The sequence below is a fragment of the Citrus clementina genome, unplaced genomic scaffold, assembly GCF_000493195.1.
Source record: "Citrus clementina cultivar Clemenules unplaced genomic scaffold, Citrus_clementina_v1.0 scaffold_4, whole genome shotgun sequence".
Taxonomy (NCBI): Eukaryota; Viridiplantae; Streptophyta; class Magnoliopsida; order Sapindales; family Rutaceae; genus Citrus; species Citrus x clementina.
In genome coordinates this window covers 23,615,034-23,632,607 of record NW_006262274.1, presented here as the reverse complement: position 1 = coordinate 23,632,607, position 17,574 = coordinate 23,615,034, and the positions used below count along the sequence as shown (strand labels likewise).

The 17,574-nt window shown below is 33.5% G+C and overlaps 3 protein-coding genes across 4 annotated transcripts in view; 1 reads left to right on the top strand and 2 right to left on the bottom strand.

The window, feature by feature from the left end:
• Positions 1 to 2,821, bottom strand: part of LOC18043220 (protein IQ-DOMAIN 31) — a 4,797-nt gene extending 1,976 nt beyond the window's left edge. Inside the window, exons 1-6 of the mRNA XM_024186329.1 lie at positions 2,641 to 2,821; positions 1,878 to 1,992; positions 1,473 to 1,763; positions 978 to 1,181; positions 737 to 814; positions 8 to 290 (exon numbers count right to left, since the gene is read on the bottom strand). Of these exons, the coding sequence (XP_024042097.1) occupies positions 8 to 290; positions 737 to 814; positions 978 to 1,181; positions 1,473 to 1,763; positions 1,878 to 1,964 (943 nt within the window). The 5' untranslated portion in view covers positions 1,965 to 1,992; positions 2,641 to 2,821. The remainder of the gene's footprint in view (positions 1 to 7; positions 291 to 736; positions 815 to 977; positions 1,182 to 1,472; positions 1,764 to 1,877; positions 1,993 to 2,640) is intronic.
• Positions 2,822 to 7,110: 4,289 nt separating this feature from the next.
• On the top strand, positions 7,111 to 10,227 carry LOC18043221 (probable LRR receptor-like serine/threonine-protein kinase At1g14390). The gene is made up of 6 exons (XM_006438569.2): positions 7,111 to 8,706; positions 8,789 to 8,922; positions 9,045 to 9,288; positions 9,374 to 9,567; positions 9,679 to 9,834; positions 9,923 to 10,227. Exons 1-6 carry the CDS (start codon positions 7,443 to 7,445, stop codon positions 10,151 to 10,153), a joined length of 2,223 nt encoding a protein of 740 aa, XP_006438632.1. The 5' UTR covers positions 7,111 to 7,442; the 3' UTR covers positions 10,154 to 10,227.
• Positions 10,228 to 10,255: 28 nt separating this feature from the next.
• Positions 10,256 to 14,419, bottom strand: LOC18045163 (ubiquitin-conjugating enzyme E2 2). 2 transcript variants are annotated; one of them, XM_006438571.2, is made up of 6 exons: positions 14,237 to 14,419; positions 13,482 to 13,615; positions 13,325 to 13,350; positions 11,888 to 11,977; positions 11,404 to 11,492; positions 10,256 to 10,649 (listed from the first exon to the last, which is right to left on the bottom strand). In XM_006438571.2, the coding sequence occupies exons 2-6, from the start codon at positions 13,604 to 13,606 to the stop codon at positions 10,521 to 10,523; spliced, it is 459 nt and encodes a 152-aa protein (XP_006438634.1). In that variant the 5' UTR covers positions 13,607 to 13,615; positions 14,237 to 14,419; the 3' UTR covers positions 10,256 to 10,520. The 2 variants fall into 2 exon arrangements, with proteins under 2 accessions (XP_006438634.1, XP_006438633.1); XM_006438570.2 differs by having other exon boundaries at positions 10,288 to 10,649; positions 14,241 to 14,419.
• Between the last annotated feature and the right edge of the window lie 3,155 nt (positions 14,420 to 17,574).

Below are 17,574 nucleotides of genomic sequence, written 5' to 3'. Positions count from 1 at the left end.
CGTTTGCGTTTAGGTTTCTCGGATTCTAAAGCAAATTGACTTGAGTTGTTCTCAATATTAGTACGGGCTGATTTTCGGACGTTTCGCTTTGACATGCCTTTTTCATTTTCTATGGTTTGAGAATTGCCACGCTTGGTCTCGGACTTTGATTGGACGTTCCTCTTCAATTGAGAATGAGGTTCCCAAAATCGTGACTTCATCCAGCGCTCAAGCCACAGCCAGGCTGAGTTAGGTTCTCCTGGGTCATAGCGAAGGCATAGAGGTTTGTCACTTGGCGATGAAGCCAGAAGCTGCCATTGATGGAAAAAATTATGTAAATGAGAATCACAAATGGTAGGCTGTCACGAGAATGAAGTGACTGACCACACAATGCACCTAGACCATTGGTTTGTATACATTTAATGCATACATACCATATGGACCTTTAGCCAACGAGTTAATGTCATTTTCCAGACAACTGAATTGGATAGATTCAAAACTATAAGGACAGCTATTCTGAAGTATTAAGTACAGAATAAAACGTAACAAATATTCAAATGGAAGCATTTGTACACTCGGCAATAACATACCCATTAGCATCAAAGGAAACCTCATGTTGATAACTAAACCTAGATAAAAAAACCTAGGACAAATTTTTCTTCAAAACTGCAGTTGAAGCAAGTAATATCGTAAGAAAAGGCTATCTGAAAGAATGAATTCTTGAACAAGACATACGAGAATAATAAGTGAATGTCACCTTTCGAATAACAGCATTCTTTGAAAGCTTCACCAGTGAAGTTGATGAATTTACTCCAGACAAAGAACAATTAGCACCCTGATGGAAAGAAGAACTTTAGGAAAAACCATCATTTACTTACAGGAATCAATGGAGATAACAAGTTTATGGAAAAAATTGGGAATGTCATAATCCAAAGACATTTATTTCTCTGTCAAAAAAGCATGAGAAGGCCAACTCAATTATGAATAGATCAGAAAACCTGAAATTTTCCTGAACTGCATATCTTTTGAACTTGAATTCCAATATCAGAATATCTAACCCTTTGACCACGAGCCAATGCCTGAAACTTAACAATTCCCAGCAGACAACGTAGGGTTATAACTGCTTGTCTTCTAACTAAGTGACCACGAATGACAGCTTGGAGCCTTATGATGCCCTTGAGGGTTAGAAATGCCCGGCGAGCCTTCAAAGACATTAAGCTAGAATCAGTAAAGTTGAACTTTGCCTTTATTATTGTAAAACAGAGGAACTAAAGAAATTTACCCCAATTGAAGACATTAAGTTCAGAGAAATTTAAACTTAGTTGACACAGAAACCACAGGTACTGCCTCTGCTGGTTTAAAGAAACTTAAACTTAGATTGATGTTAGGCAACCATAGCAAAGATGTAACCTGACCATGACACTGTCCTTAAGTTTCATTCAAATTTTATTTTCATACAAGAGCTTAACAATAACATGAAGAAAAATATTTACCAGATAACCTCTAAAAGCAGCCTGTGCCTTTGTGGCAGCTTCTTCATGCCTGATTCTGTCAGGAACTTCCTGCGAACTCAAATTAGTAGTCATCAGAGCATCTCCATCTTCCTTTGTAGACGACTGATTAACAGCATCATTCAGTAATGCTGCAGCTACCCCATGTTGTAAGTCCACTGCAATTGGGGCACTAATCTCAAGAGCTGGTGGCTCAGTCAATGGAGGGGTCGTAAATGATTCAGACACCGATACCTTAGAAGTGATCAGTGATTCTTCTCTGTTTGCAGATTTCTGAACAGATTATATGTATATACCATTATAACTTCCATATAAATAATCAATCAAACTAAAAGAACATTACTAACAAGAATTGAAAAATAATTTTGATGTGAACGGATATGTTACCAGAATATCTCTTCCCTTCAAGTTAGATTTAGATGATTTCTTCCCAAGAAGTAAGCTCTTGATCCATTTTCCCGGGGTCTTTCCCATATTTGATAATCAATGTGAATACAGAAATCTACAAAAAGTAAAATAAAATGCATAATTAAAACCTCCCAAAAAAAAAAAGAATTAACAGTAGCTGGTAGCATTTTTGCACGAGCTGAAGACCAGTAAATGTTAAAAGTTTCTGCGGGCAGCATGTTAAGGAAAAAGAAAAGACAAAAATTTGGACCAAAAACCTCAACATAGACAGCAACTACAGCTGAAAAAGGAACCCTAGCTTGAAGTACATTGAACGTACACATTCAACAATTTCAAAGTCAAAGGAAACAAACAACAACCACAGTCCAAATCTACCCAATACCCAGAAAAGGAATCATACGACAACAACAACTAAAAACAACTAAAGGAGCATTTAAAATAAGGAAAAAAATATCAGAGATCTAGTCCACAAGAACCCCAAAAAAGAAAATAACTTTAATCAAGAGAAGCAAATACAAACTGAAACAATGAAATGGAGGAAGCTAACAGTGAACAAAGTTAGGTTGGATCTAAGAATTTATCTGAAAATGAAGAAACTTTAGAAACATTAACAACTGCTCATTACTCAATCAGCGAAAAAACTAATGAACATGCAGATGCAAAGATCTGAAGACGCCTTATTCAATGAGAAATATAAATTAACATACTAACTTTATCGAATAAATAAAATATATAAATGTACCTTAAATGAGCATCCAACAAAATACAGAAAAAGACGGCTGTTTTTTTTTTAATCCCCTTTCTTTGTTTTTGGTTCTACACTTCTACAGAGCTTACTGCCTAGTGTCTACAGTAAAGGCTAGAAAGCATCTGAAACTGTGATAAATGGCAAAGCTTATATTTGGAGAGGAAAAGAGCCACGATACGACACCGTCGTAACTCGAATGTCTGCATTGGGCCTCAAAAACGTGGGACCCTTTGTCAAGTTCCGATAAGAGCAGATGCACGGAGTTACTTTAATACCCTCTTGTTTGAGTTTTCTGGTACCCCGTACGGTAACTGATATGTGGAGATAGTGGTGGGGTTACGATAGTAATTTGAGATTCGTGGGCCAACCCAATAAATGGGATCGATTTAGCGTCGATAGTCAACCGCCCAAACATTTGATGGTTAATAATGATAATTAGTGGACAGCTGTCGAGCTTAGTTAAAGTGAAAGTCATCAATTAACTCAGTTGTTATTACTGTTGATGAATGCTTTGTTAGTTGAGTCTCTGACAAAAGCTGATCTACTGTTCTGGATTTCGTAGATGGACTGCCAAAAATACGTATATATGAAATTTAAAATAGTTTCATAAATGAGGAACGCTCTTCGATTATTATTGTGTGTTTTGAATCAACTTTTGCATTTTTAAGGAGGTAAAAAAAAAAAAGAAAAAGAAATGCTTCTTTTTTAAAAAAAAGAAAAGGAAAAAGAAAACCAACTATTGTATTTTTAATGAATTACTGTGATACTCGTGATGTTATAAATGTGATGATCATGTGATGCATATTTTGACATTAATTGCCTATGATATAATACTTTCTTGATCTTGATATACATTTTATGTTCATAACATATAATACTTTCGTGACATATTTTTTTTATGTCCATTGTATGTTATTGATATATCCTTATAGGCAATATTGTTAAGATAGAGATGGGCCATTTTAGAATGTTCCTATGCGTTACGCATTTGTTACGTAATATTTCAAATTTTTACCCTCACGCGGTTCATTGGATCCAGTCGTTATAACAACAGTTAGCTCTGAATTAGAGATGCTTCGACTTAGTTGGATCCTTTTTCATACATAATGTTTGCGTTAAGTTTGTAAACCTAGTGGGCTCCCGTGGAACCAAAAGGGGCCATTGCTGTTTTAAAATGCATCTTCATTTTTATTCAAGTGTACTTTGCTGAGAAGAGGGTGCAATCAGATATTTAGGAAGGTGCTTCCAGTAACCCAGGTTTAAAAATTGATTAAAATCTGTAGCGTTGGCCCAGTCTAGTAAGCAACCGACTCATGTGCATCCAAGCCCAATCGAGTTTTAATGTGGTTCTAGGCTTCTAGCTTTCATCGGGTATTGGAAATGGATGGATCAATTTATACAATTTATTAAAGAGAACTTGTGTCGACGTTTGCAACTATGAATTAATAAGTAATGAAATCAGATGCTAATCTACATCCAACATTTAAAGGGGCTATAAAATATAATAATTTAATGGTTTTAATTAACCGAATGTTATACTTTTGAGTTTAGATATCCTCGATTCCAAATTGCATCCAACAAGCTGGTAGGTATGGTTGATTATTTGATTTACACTTAAAAAGTTGTGTTGGCAAAATGGATTGACTTTTAAAATTTAAAGTATCATTTCATGCGTTCATTCAATTTTTGCTATATTTCTAAATTTTGTGTTATACTTTCTAAGTTAATAGACAGGTTATTATTATAATACAATTTGTTATAATTTTGGTAAATAATACTCTTATATTTATACTGATCTAAAAGTTCATATTCAATGTATTTTAAAAAATAGAATAGATGGATATATAGTTTATATCTTAAGTGATATGATACATGATTTTATATTATCGAGAGGGAGTGTAAGATTATCTCATTAATAATAAAATATAAAGTTCCAACGAGAGTTAACATATAACAAATTTTAATTATTAACACATTACCTAGGATTCAAATTATGAATCTCAAGTATTTATTTAAGTACTGCATTATTATTAGTTGACCACTCTTTCGAGCTCTAATGTAATTTAAAAACAACTCTTATAAATGCGTCAAGCATGTGTTAGGCCTCCTAATGCGTCGTTAGAAGATTACAAAATGTGTACCCACTTGTTGCTTAATGTGTTAAAAACTAATTACAAGCATACATGGATCCACCAAACACGACGACTCTACTCAGTACTGAAGAAGGCATTCTTTTCAAGGCATAACATGTGCATATCATACTAAACAAAGTCATCTTGCTGGTTGCTAGCTATATGATCACTTTTTAAAACTCTCTATATATTAGTTCAATCATTTATTTATAGAAAAATAATAATGTAATTGATTTATGTTTATTTTTCTTGTCCCTACATATGGCTATCGTTGCACTTGTTTCGAACGATTAAAACAAGATTAGGTAGAATTAACTTATCATTAAGATTATGAATATAACCACCGTTGTATGTACTCACTTTAAGGGACGCCTTTCACCGACAACATGTCACGTGCTCGAGATTATTCTGTCCTACTTGTCATGTCAGCCTATAAATAATTTCAGGACCGTCATCATATATTTTTGGACGTTAATGGGGGTTATTTCTGTCATTTTGCATACGGAAACGACTCGTGATTTCAGTTTTCATGACCGAATTCTAGTTCACGAACCCCACGTGCCCAGGCGCGTGCTTCACTTTTGATATACTCGCGAGTGTACCATAATCAGCGTGGTCAACAGCGAAGCGAAGTTCTCAAATTGCTGCGTTTGAGAATTCGCGGTATCGTTGATTTTCTACGTACTAGAGTATGCGATTCGGGAGAATCGAGAACCCCGGTTGCAATTTAATACGATGGTTCGCGTACCCTGTAACTAGGATTGCTTTTGACTTTTTTGAGATCGAGGTTGAGATGTTATAAGTTATTTATTTAATAAGTTTTGATAAAAAAAATTTAATTATTTCATAAGTTTTACTGTTTTGATAACAACTTAGATTTATTTTAATCTTTATATAATAAAATAATATTTTTATAATAAAATAATATTTTTATAATAAAATTTATCAAATATATGTATTCTATTTTTTAAATTTTCAGCTACCACAACAATACAATTTATCAAATATCAAACCACATTTTTAATCACCAATTTATTTGATTCACATTATATAAGTAGCTTATTTCATTAGCTATCGCAATCCCCAAGCCACTCCTTACTATTGTCAAAATATGATTTAGACTAGAAGGTAACAAATTAGGATCCCTAAGTTTCTATATTCTCTCAAATAATGACATAGGTTTTGAATTTGCATCAAATAAGTCCATAATTGATATGAAATGACCAAGTTACCGTCATAAGATAGGATTTTCACCAAGTTTCTCAAGACTTAAAAAGGGTATTTCAGACATTCAATAAAGGATTACTAGACTAAAGGCAAACTCTAATTAGAGTGGTGATATTTGATTTCTTAAATTTCTCTCACCACCCCCACTGTTCAATTAACCTCACCCGCTTTATTGCTAGACGATATTAATTATTTATCATTCATTCAAATTAATTTATAATTCTCATACTAAAACTATTTTTGCCTCTTTTCATTTGATATTATTTTGATTTGATGCTATCATATCAATTTCGTAAAAATCAATTCAAATAAATGAGCGGTTTAGATAGGCAACTATTGGGAAATTGTTGGTAGGGTCAATCAACAATTAAGAGCTAGTGATATGGTGGCTTGAGGCAGTGATAATAATGGTAGAAAGCTATTAGAGATGGCAAAAACACCCGGACCCAATTCGAATATGTTTTTTAGACATTCAGGCAAGGGTTTTTAATTCGGGCTATTTAAGCCAGGATTTTTTATTTTATAATATTAAAAATTTATAAATTTTTTAAATTTATTTTATACTTTTTAAATTTATTTTAATGAAATTGAACATGAAAATATGAACTTTGAATGTTTAAAATTTTAAATATATATAAGATATGGGTCAAATAAATATAATTATTTAAAGCAATATATATTATAATATTTTTTCACAAAATCTAGGTTCTAGGCTGGACCCCGAGCTTATCAAGTGATGCCCGGGACCGGCCTAACTAATTGATCCAAGTCCAATATTTTTGACATCCCTAAATGTTGTTAGGCTTTCTAGAATTGTATTTATTTTGGTTTTAATTTTTTTATTGTTTAATAAAAATAATTGTTCAAATAAATAAGATTAATTATAACATAAGGGCTCACGAGAAAAATTGAAAGGATCAAATATAATTACTCCTGTAAATTAAGGGCTTTCACCTCAGCGTATTGGAGGCCCTCACAATGTTAGCATATCAAGCACTATAGTTTACTAGTTCAAGGACTTATTGACATAAACGGAAAAACTACGTCAATAATTGAATATTTGAAAAAAAAAGAAAAGAATTAGTGACCCAGATGTCATTATGTCTGCAGATTATACACTATGATTGTCTCATATGCCATTTGAGCATTCCTGAGTTGTGAGTTCCTTGACCCTTCACATCCATGTATCATCACTCTCTCTTTGGATCTCTCACTCACTCCGCATAAATGGTCTCTACATTTTCTCAATTTTGTTTTTCTTTCACTTTCTCAAGAAAATCAAAGTTCCTACTTTTTAGTTGTTTATTTTCTATAACCAAAGTTTCTACAATCTATGTTTCCACTTGATCATTCGTTAGAAGTTCATGAAATCTTCTTAAAGATTATCAAGTGTGCAGGTTTAACTCTTGGGAATAGCTAATTTCCTTAAAATCGGAAATGGAAAAATTCAGGGTGGTTTCTTTATGTTTCAAGCTTTTTCTAGTAATTTTTATGATGCTTGTTCCAGTTTCAAGTGGGCAGCTGACTCCAAGCGAAACTAGAATCTTGTTCCAAGTTCAGAAGCTTCTTGAGTATCCTGAAGTTCTTCAGGGATGGACAAATTGGACTAACTTCTGCTATCTTCCTTCTTCATCTTCTCTCAAGATTGTCTGCTCAAATAGTCGAGTAACTGAATTAACCGTCATTGGAAACAAGAGCTCCCCAGCTCATAGCCTGAAACCAACTTTTGGGAAATTTTCAGTTTCTCAGCAATCCCTGTCTGCTAACTTCAATATCGATAGATTTTTTACTATACTAACAAAGCTTTCAAACTTGAAAGTGTTGTCACTTGTGTCCTTGGGGTTATGGGGTCCATTACCTTCCAAAATCAATAGATTTTGGTCACTTGAAGTGCTAAACATCAGCTCAAATTTCATTTATGGGGAGATTCCAATGGAGATTACATCATTGAAGAATCTTAAGAGTATTGTTTTGGCTGACAATTTGTTAAATGGGAGTGTTCCAGATCTCCAAAGGTTAGTGCTTCTTGAAGAGCTGAATTTGGGTGGTAATGATTTTGGTCCTAAGTTTCCTTCACTGAGCAAAAATATTGTAAGTGTCATACTAAGAAATAATTCTCTGAGATCTGAGATTCCTTCAGGACTCAAGAACTTTGATCAGCTAAAACAATTTGACATTTCTTCCAATAACTTTGTTGGACCAATCCAATCTTTCCTTTTCTCTCTTCCTTCAATTCTGTATCTTAATTTGGCTGGAAATCAGTTGAGTGAAGCTCTTCCAGTGAACATATCATGCAGTGCTAAGCTTAATTTCGTGGACATTTCTCACAACTTGTTGATAGGAAAACTGCCTTCTTGTATTGGATCAAATTCGTTGAATAGAACAGTTGTCAGTACGTGGAATTGTTTGTCTGGGGTGAACACAAAATATCAGCACCCATATTCATTTTGTCGTAAAGAAGCATTGGCGGTTAAGCCTCCTGTTAATGTTAAGAGTGATGACGAGCAAAGCACCAGAGTCGATGTAGGCCTAATACTTGGTATCATTGGCGGCGTTGTGGGGTTTGTTGTGGTGTTTGGGCTGTTAGTTTTGGTTGTAATCAGAAGATCAAAAACAACAGGAGCTGGAGATGACAAATATGAGAGATCAGTTGCCGATAAAATGTCTGTTCGAGGCTCTCCGAAGCCAGCAATTGATTCAAGTAAGGCTCTGGTAACCGATGATAATAAATTGCTTTACTTGGTAAGTTGCTAGAATTTTCTTTAAAGTTCATATAATTGCAGGGCGCGTGCCTCAGACAATGAGATCAGCAGCAATAGGGCTTCCACCATTTCGTGGTTTCAGCTTGGAGGAAATTGAAGAGGCAACAAACAACTTTGACCCAACAAATTTGATAGGTGAAGGATCTCAAGGACAGGTGCGTAAGTCATTTGCTTGGATAGTTGTACTGCATTTGTAGGGTCAAAATAAGATTGATTTTCGAGTAAAACTGTTAACAATAATGATTCTCTCTCACTTCTTCCGACATTGGCATTGCAGCTGTATAAAGGCTTCCTCACAGATGGTTCAAGAGTCTCGGTGAAATGCCTGAAACTAAAGCAGAGGCATCTGCCACAAAGCTTAATGCAGCACGTGGAATTATTATCAAAGCTCAGGCATCGGCATCTGGTCAGCATTCTTGGACATTGCATACTTACTTATCAGGATCATCCCAACACCGGAAGCACCGTATTCCTTGTGCTTGAACACATTTCTAATGGATCATTACGGGACTACCTCACTGGTAAAGCAGATGGGTTATATGTTTCAAAAACAAGTTTTATATCTTCTGCAAATACATAATTAGTAATTTATTTGTGGCTTGGCAGACTGGAAAAAGAAGGACATGCTGAAATGGCCACAGAGAATGGCAATTATTATTGGTGCGACAAGGGGAGTTCAATTCTTGCACACAGGAGTTGCACCAGGCATTTTCGGTAACAACTTGAAGACTGAGAACATTTTGTTGGATAAGGCTCTCACAGCCAAACTCAGCGGGTATAACATTCCCTTGCCATCTAAGGTGAGGAACACGCTATCCTTCCACACAGATCGATCATCTCTGTACAAAATTATATTAATTACTTGTGTGATTACTCTTTGTTGTTAATTACCGCTCTTTGAATATTCTCAGAAAGGATTGGAAAGCCCTCTCAGGGGACAATATGTCTCCAATCAACCTGAAGACGGGGAGAAGGAAGATGTTTATCAGCTAGGTGTTATTCTTCTTCAAGTTATTACTGGTAAGCTGGTCAAATCCACCAGTGAAGTCGATGGGTTGAAGCTTCAGGTATTTACGCAATTTAACGAGTATTTATTTGGTAGTAAAGTTCATCACCCCGTTTTGGATTAAACTGATACTTTCTCTCTGTTCACAGCTGGAGACGTGCTTAGCAGAAGCCCCATCAAAATTAAGAGCTGAAGCCGATCCTTCCGTACGAGGCACTTATGCATATGATTCATTAAGAACTACAGTTGAAATCACCATCAATTGTCTCAGCAAGGATGCAGCCAAGCGACCTTCGATAGAAGATGTTCTTTGGAATCTGCAGTATTCGATTCAAGTCCAGGAAGGATGGACGAGTAGCGGAAATCTCAGTACAATGTAGTGACTTTATCATACTCATTGTAATATATTTTCATGTGTTTGTACCTAATTAATAATTCCTAAAGTAATTGGAAGTTTCTACCATTTTTTCACCACAAACAACTATATGCACACAGCCTGCATAGCTTCTTCATATTGGTCCCATCAAGACCCAAGCTCAAGTAAATAACATGTACACAATCTGAGTGGAGTTCAATGTACCCAAAGACGAGAAATTAACAATAAGAGGCCAACCATCCATCCTCATAAGCCGAAACAAACATAAAACATGTCAAGAGTTCACACCACCAACCTTTTGAATCTTAAATGTTATTTAGAACAAGCCATTGGACTACTTTTGAAGTTCCCTACATTCCAACAAGTTGCCACTAGTCAGCAGTCCAACTCTGCTCAACAATTTCCCGTACTCTCCTATTGTATTCACGCTTGTTCTCGCTAAACATCCGCGCTGCCTCCGAATTTGCAGGAGAGTTTGGATTTGGGTCACAAAGCAATGACTGCAACCAAAAGATGACAATGAATTAGAACGTTTAAGGTATGAAAACCATTTATTAAGTCATCTAAAAAGATACAAAGGGGTCATTAACTTCTAAGTTAAAGAGGACATTTTAGACCCTTTAGTTTCAAATGTGAAGATTCCAAGAAGTCATAACTAGACTTCTTCACTGCCAATTAAATTCAAGCTTACATCCTGTTTCAAACTCAGAACATATTAAACATAACTGGAAAGTTAACTATGGTAGAGAACCCCCCTGCATAATCTAGTTAATGACACCTTAAAAATAAAATTTAACTGATGTTAACTAATCGATCAGAGAAAGAAGAAGTGGATCAAAGAAGGAAGCGGAATTCTGATGGCCTCACGTGCAAGGAATAAAAGGGATAATTAAACATTTCCCTGACTATGGGAAAATATGGAGGTCAAAGTAGTGAGCAAGCATCTACGTGCACTTCCAATGAGGAAAGGAAGAATGAAAACACAATGTTATAATATGCAAAAGCAGATCTATAATTAATATTGATCATCAATGGCCTAGGGACACTAATGTTCACATGGAGACAACCAAAGTATTGGTTTTTGGAAAGTACTAAACAAGGTGATGGACTGTTGTTATGGGGACCATTCTCAGCTTTATGTACAATAAGGTCGAGTGCAAGGTCCAATGACCCTTTCTTCTCTCTCACTCAAAGTATCTATAGGTTTTCACATAACTTGAAAGGAAGAAATCAGGGTAAAAAGGAATCAAATACCTGAATTGACGTGAGTATTGCTGCTACATCGTAAATTGGACTCCACTGATTTTGTAGAATGTCCAAGCAAATGCTTCCATCCGCATAAACTAGCGAGCACAAGGCAAAATTGAAACTTAAAATCAGTCATGATAAAAGCACAAGAAGGGATTAAAAGAATAAAAATAAAGCAGGCACTAAAGCAATGGTGAGAATACAGAGTTCAAGCCAGGATGAAGGTGAAAAGTCAATGTAAGTAGGTGATCTCATGTTCTATGAATGAGATGGTGGACAATTTTCTATTTCACTGCATTGCTCTGCTGCTTGTGAGGACTATTCTTGTTGTTTCGAAGATATTGTTGGTTAGTAGGAAAGGAGATTTGAACGAATAAAGATTAAAAGCCTAATGAAATGGTAATTCCACATAATCTTATATGGTGTCTAATCGGAAGTGAAGATGAACGTAAAGTTTAAAGGAAGTAAGAAGTTCTTGCATCTGACTTACTATTTGGATGGAACATTCGAGAAACAAAGCGCACTGTTGGTGGCTTATTTGGATAATCCTCTGTGAACTGAAGTGTCAATTTAAACGTACCTGAAGGAATCAAAAGGATAGAAAACATGAATCAGATTGAATACAGACCATGATGTGACAACTCGCTACATGGCAATAAACACTCATAAAAGTAATTGATACAAAACTAGATTTAAAACAAAAAAAAACAGTTCTGCACAACCCATATACCATTTTGCTCAATTTTAGCCATCAGTAAAGGCACTCATAGGAATTAAATCTCAGAATGTGGCATTTATCACTAAAAAGCCATTCAAGTACAGAAATAATGGCGTCAGTTATCATCATAAAAAAACCCTTCTAAAAATTGAAAGCACATATCCACCTTTTTTTCATCATATTTAATTCGAAACGATAAATATATGGCATAAAATGGGTATGTCTCTCTACACTAAACTACCCCCCAAAACAGAACATTCAAAGATAAAACCGAAGGATGAAGAGGTTTCCTCTAAATAACACAAGATGGTTTAACATCTTCCAGAGTAACGTTCACATTAATGAGGAAAAGAAATTACCAATAACTAAAAGCACAAACAAATATTGAAGATCAACCACTCTTCCTATAACAATCATCACCAAAATTAAGGGCAGATCCAGGATATTTGATCAGGTCAGGCTAATCATAAATTTATTGTATACGTTTGTGTGAATGTTAGTGTACATAAAAAGATTAAAAAAAAAAAAAGGAAAACACATACATCAATTAATGCGACATCAAAAACCTTGCTCATATTTAAAATAAGTCTCTGGCTCTGATTAAAATGACAAATTACTCTTCTGATATTGAATTTTAAAGATTCTAATGCAAGAGTAACTTAACTATAAAGGGTATTTCAGTTATTTTTGGTAAAGATTGATTTACCATTAAAAAACATGTAGAAATTAGTTAAGGGATGTACTTGAGACGAAAATGAAAACTCTACTTTTATCTTTAAAATCATAAAAATTTAGGGATTTTATTGATTTTTTTTTTTTTAGGGGGGATAGTTTGGACTATGCTAATTTGTTGTGATAGTGATAACTGAAATACAAAAGAACTTCATGTAATAGATGAAGAAATCCAGTGTAATTATGAGCTTCCAATCAGGGTTCCCTGACCATATTAAAGGTCAGGAATAAGCTAAAAGACAAAAAACACATATGTCAATATACTACAAGATGAACTACATATTGGAGTCTATTTTTCTGTGTCTTTTAGATCATCATTGACTCTAATATGGTCATGGATCCTTGATTGGAAAATTTTATATATATAGGGAGTAGCCTTACTATATATATAGTGAAGCAATCCCTTCTCCACCCCAAAAAGAGAGGAAAAAATGAACAACTTCTTTAAGGCAAATTAAGTACAATAAATGAGTTTACCTCCATCCCATGGGGTATCATCCGGCCTGCAATTCAATCAGTAAAAGATATTAGTACAACCAACCCTATCAAAACCTTGAGTAGAACCAATGAACCACGAAAATGAAAATTTTCTACAAAAAGTAAAAATTGAAAGTTGATTCCTCCATTCACATACCCGAATATAACAGCATTCCAAAGCATTATACTGTTGTCCTGAGGAGCACCACTAATGCCAGCCGGAGGATCTTGTTGTAACCTCTTAAAATCCCTCATCAATCTCTTCCTTGCAGGAGTCGACATTCTCACTGCCTACAAATTCAGTAAAAGACCAACCCAAAATCAACAATACTCAGTGTCATCAATTATAATACGAATAATGAACCAGTGATAGTTCCTCAAGTGTAATCAGCAAAAAGGATACAACAACTTAAAGTTTACTTTTTGCAAAAATCAACAAGTAGAGATTCTCTGGTAATTATTACCACAGAGCTTAAATTGAGCCTAGATTAAAGACCAATCTCAGGAAACTTCCTTTAAGCAGTTCCAACTAAAACTCATATCAGAAATTGCAATCTGAATGCGCTTTCAATACAAACCCCAATTCATATCACATGACATAGGTCACAGATACAATACCGATTCAGTATATGAAAGTAAAAAATCCATGATAATAATATTCAGACGGAAAAAATTAAACAGATACAATACCAAAATATTACAGCTCATCTTCCATTCATTCAATTAAAGATTCATTGATATTGCAAAATTGAGACATTTAAATCGAAAAAAATACCTAACATTAGCCAGAAAGAAAGAACTGAACAAAAAAAAAACCAAGTAAATCAAAGATACAGCATAGATTTGAAAGAAAAGGCTATGATACAATAATTTTTTTAAAATAGATTTTTTTTTAAAGAAAAAAAATCAAACCTACGAGCTGACGCGGCAAGTAGCGTTGATTGCAGTAAAAGCTTCAGAATCGCAGCGAGATTTTCTCGGGAAACAATCGAAAAGCGGGCGGTATCAGAGAAAGAATTCCATGGTACTCAATTTGATCAGAGGAACAAGAGAGAGAGAGTCGTTCAGGTCAGCGGTCCCAATTTTGTTTTCTTATTTTAAAAAGTAATATATATAATGTTCATGAATTGAGGGCCAAGTTGCTAGCTAACGACACACAATGCACTGTGCTTATCGTTTCGGTGCATGTACTTCTTAAGACGATGTCGTATTCTTCACGGAACCAGTAATTCTAATTGGACAGAGATATTTCCCTCATGTTTTTTTCTTCTCTCTTTTAAATCTCTCTCAGTGAAATAAAAGGTGAAATTAAATTTTAAATTTTAATATTAATAATTAAGTTGTTCTTTTATTTTATTTATAATTAAATTTTCTTTTATAAAATTTAAAAGATTAGGAGAGACCAAAAAAAGAAAATATTAAAAAAAAATGATTCGTCATACTCCTTGGTCCATCTTCCGCAGCCTGGCCCACAAACAGTTGCGTATGCTAAATTTTTCATTATTGATCTCATAAACTTTTTATCATATTTGACAATTGTAACATATAGGTATACTTGTAACAAATCCGTGATACTTGTAACATGAAATTAATGTTAGTTAATTGTAATACTCTTGGTTTTAGCTCACAACTAAATTTTAAAACGTTATTTTTGGATTAAAAAAATGTTTGTACAGACAAGTTAATATTTTTTTTTTTACTGTCGAATTCATATTGTACTTCTTTGATATCTAAAAACTGATTGGTGACGCATTATTTGTCATACAATTTATTTATCACAATATAAGGTGCAACATTATTGTTTATAGAGATATAAAAAGAATGTGAAATATATTGTGCTTCTACTGGTATAATGACTCGTGACTCGTAATATTTATGAGTTTCCCCATTTAGAGTGTAGAAAATATTGATTGACTTGATGACTTCTATCAATTGTTTTTTTATATGAAAAAATTTCTTTTATTCTTTTTTCCCTCCCTCATATGGAGTCTGATGAGAAAGAAGAATTCAAGAATATTTCTACAATCAAAATTTATATTACTAGCAAAAAAATTATTTTTATTTGATCTTGTTTTTCATTTTGGGTTTATTTTATAAGAGGAACAAGGGATGCTAATAGTTCCATCCTTACTATTACGGTGTGTTTACTTATTGGGAATGAAAATATAAATTAAGGAATGAGAATGAATAATGTATTTATTTGCTTAAATAAAAGGTGGAATGAGAATTAAAGTGGCAGGTTTCACTTAAAATTGAGAATGACTACCAAATTTCTCATTCTATAAGGGAAGATGAGAATGAGAACCTCATTCCTGACTATATTATCCCTATTTAAATCTTAAAATTATACATTTTTCTTATTTAATTATGGGATATTATCATTTTACTACTAACATTTTTCTGACAAATCAAGCCAGTACCATGCTTTGGTAAAAACTGCATTTTACCACCAAATGTTTAATCTGTTATCATTTACTACTATTTCGTTAACACAGTTAAACATTTACTGATGTCACAAGGACTTTTAAGACATTTTCGGCTGAAGTCAAAATGCTACATTTGCAATTGGAAAATAAACATTTAGTCTTGCAAGGTAAATAATTAAAAAAAAAAGTAAAAAAAATTGTAACCCTCCATCTCTCTCTCTCTCTCTCACGACCCCTCTCTCTTTCTCACAGTCAACCAAGCACAAGCAGCAACAAACAAATCACAAACACACACAGGAGCCGCATCTTTGCAAAGCAAAATTTCTAACTTTTCTTTTCTCTTTTTTTTAATAAAAAATTTGTAACTATTATATATATTCTCCCACCACTTGCTGCTTGCTTTTTTTTTTTTTTTCTACATATACAGCAAAAAGGGACCACGATTGTGTTTGCGTGGCAGCTCTTGACTCTTAAGAGTTGCCTCGGCAACTAGTAAATGGTTGTTGGTTTTTAGGGGTTTGAAAGCAGAGAGAATAATAAATAATAATATATGTTATGGAGGAAACTGGGTTTGTTACTGCCAGTGATTTGCCGATGAAGAGGTCGAGAGATGACAAAGAGAAGGAGGCTAATAACAACAATAACGAGAATGTCTCAATGGAGATCGACTCTAAGAAACAACTTGATTGTATTTCCTCTGTTATTCATAGCTAGTTCTCTAAAATCATCCAATGTGGCCCTGTTTGCTTTTCTTTCTTTTCTTTTTTTTGCTTTATAGGCCGCATGTTCATGTTTTTTTATCTGATTAAAATCATGGGTTTGTTTCATCGGAATCTGTCTGTATGGCGTTCTCTCTTTAGCCTTTTATATCTAGCAGAAGTATTTAATCTGTTTCTATCTCTTTAATCCTTGTATGTAAGTTTGTCATTGCCAGATTCTTTTTTCATTTGTATTACCATCTTAATTCTCATAAAATCTTATGCGAGGTATTTTTAATTAATGGATACTTGCTATAGTAATTTGTAGTTTTCTTTTTTGTTATTTCTTTCCTTTCCATGGCCAAAATTGTCTTTTAACTCATATTCAGTTAAATATTAACTTATTTTTAATGGAAAAGTAGTAAAGTGATAACAAATTAAATGTTTGGTTGTAAAATACAGTTTTTACCAAAGTATGGTGCTGATTTGATATGTCAGAAAAACTTTAGTAGTAAAATGACAATATCCCTTTAATTATTATTACTACTACTATTATTATAATTTTATTGTTATTACTATTATTATAATGATAATTGCTATTATCAAAATTATTATTATTGTTGTTGTTGTTGTTGTTGCTGTTGTTGTTCCTAATAATAATAATAATTATTATTATTACTGTTATAAATATTATAATAACAATAATAAATAAAAATTATTGTTGTTGTTGTTGTTGCTGTTGTTATCATTGTTGTTGTTGTTCTTATTATTATGACAATAATTAACTAAGGTTAGTTTAGTAATTTGTAATAATCCATTTTGATTTTAAGATAAGTAAGATGAAGTAAATATATCGATGAGAATTCAGTTCATTTCGATTTCGATTCTTATAACTAAAGTAAATAATTTATTATGATTCTCATTCTTCATTCCTATTTCAGCCCATTCTGATTCCACTTTATTCTGATTCCAACTCATTCCAATTAATAATTAGTAAACACACAATTAATGCTGCATGGCCTATTATTTTTTAACTGTTAAATTTATTATTATTTGATTATTGAAATTTATTTTATTTTTAAAGCTTACTACACCGCAACAAAAATAGATACATTCCGCTTTTGCA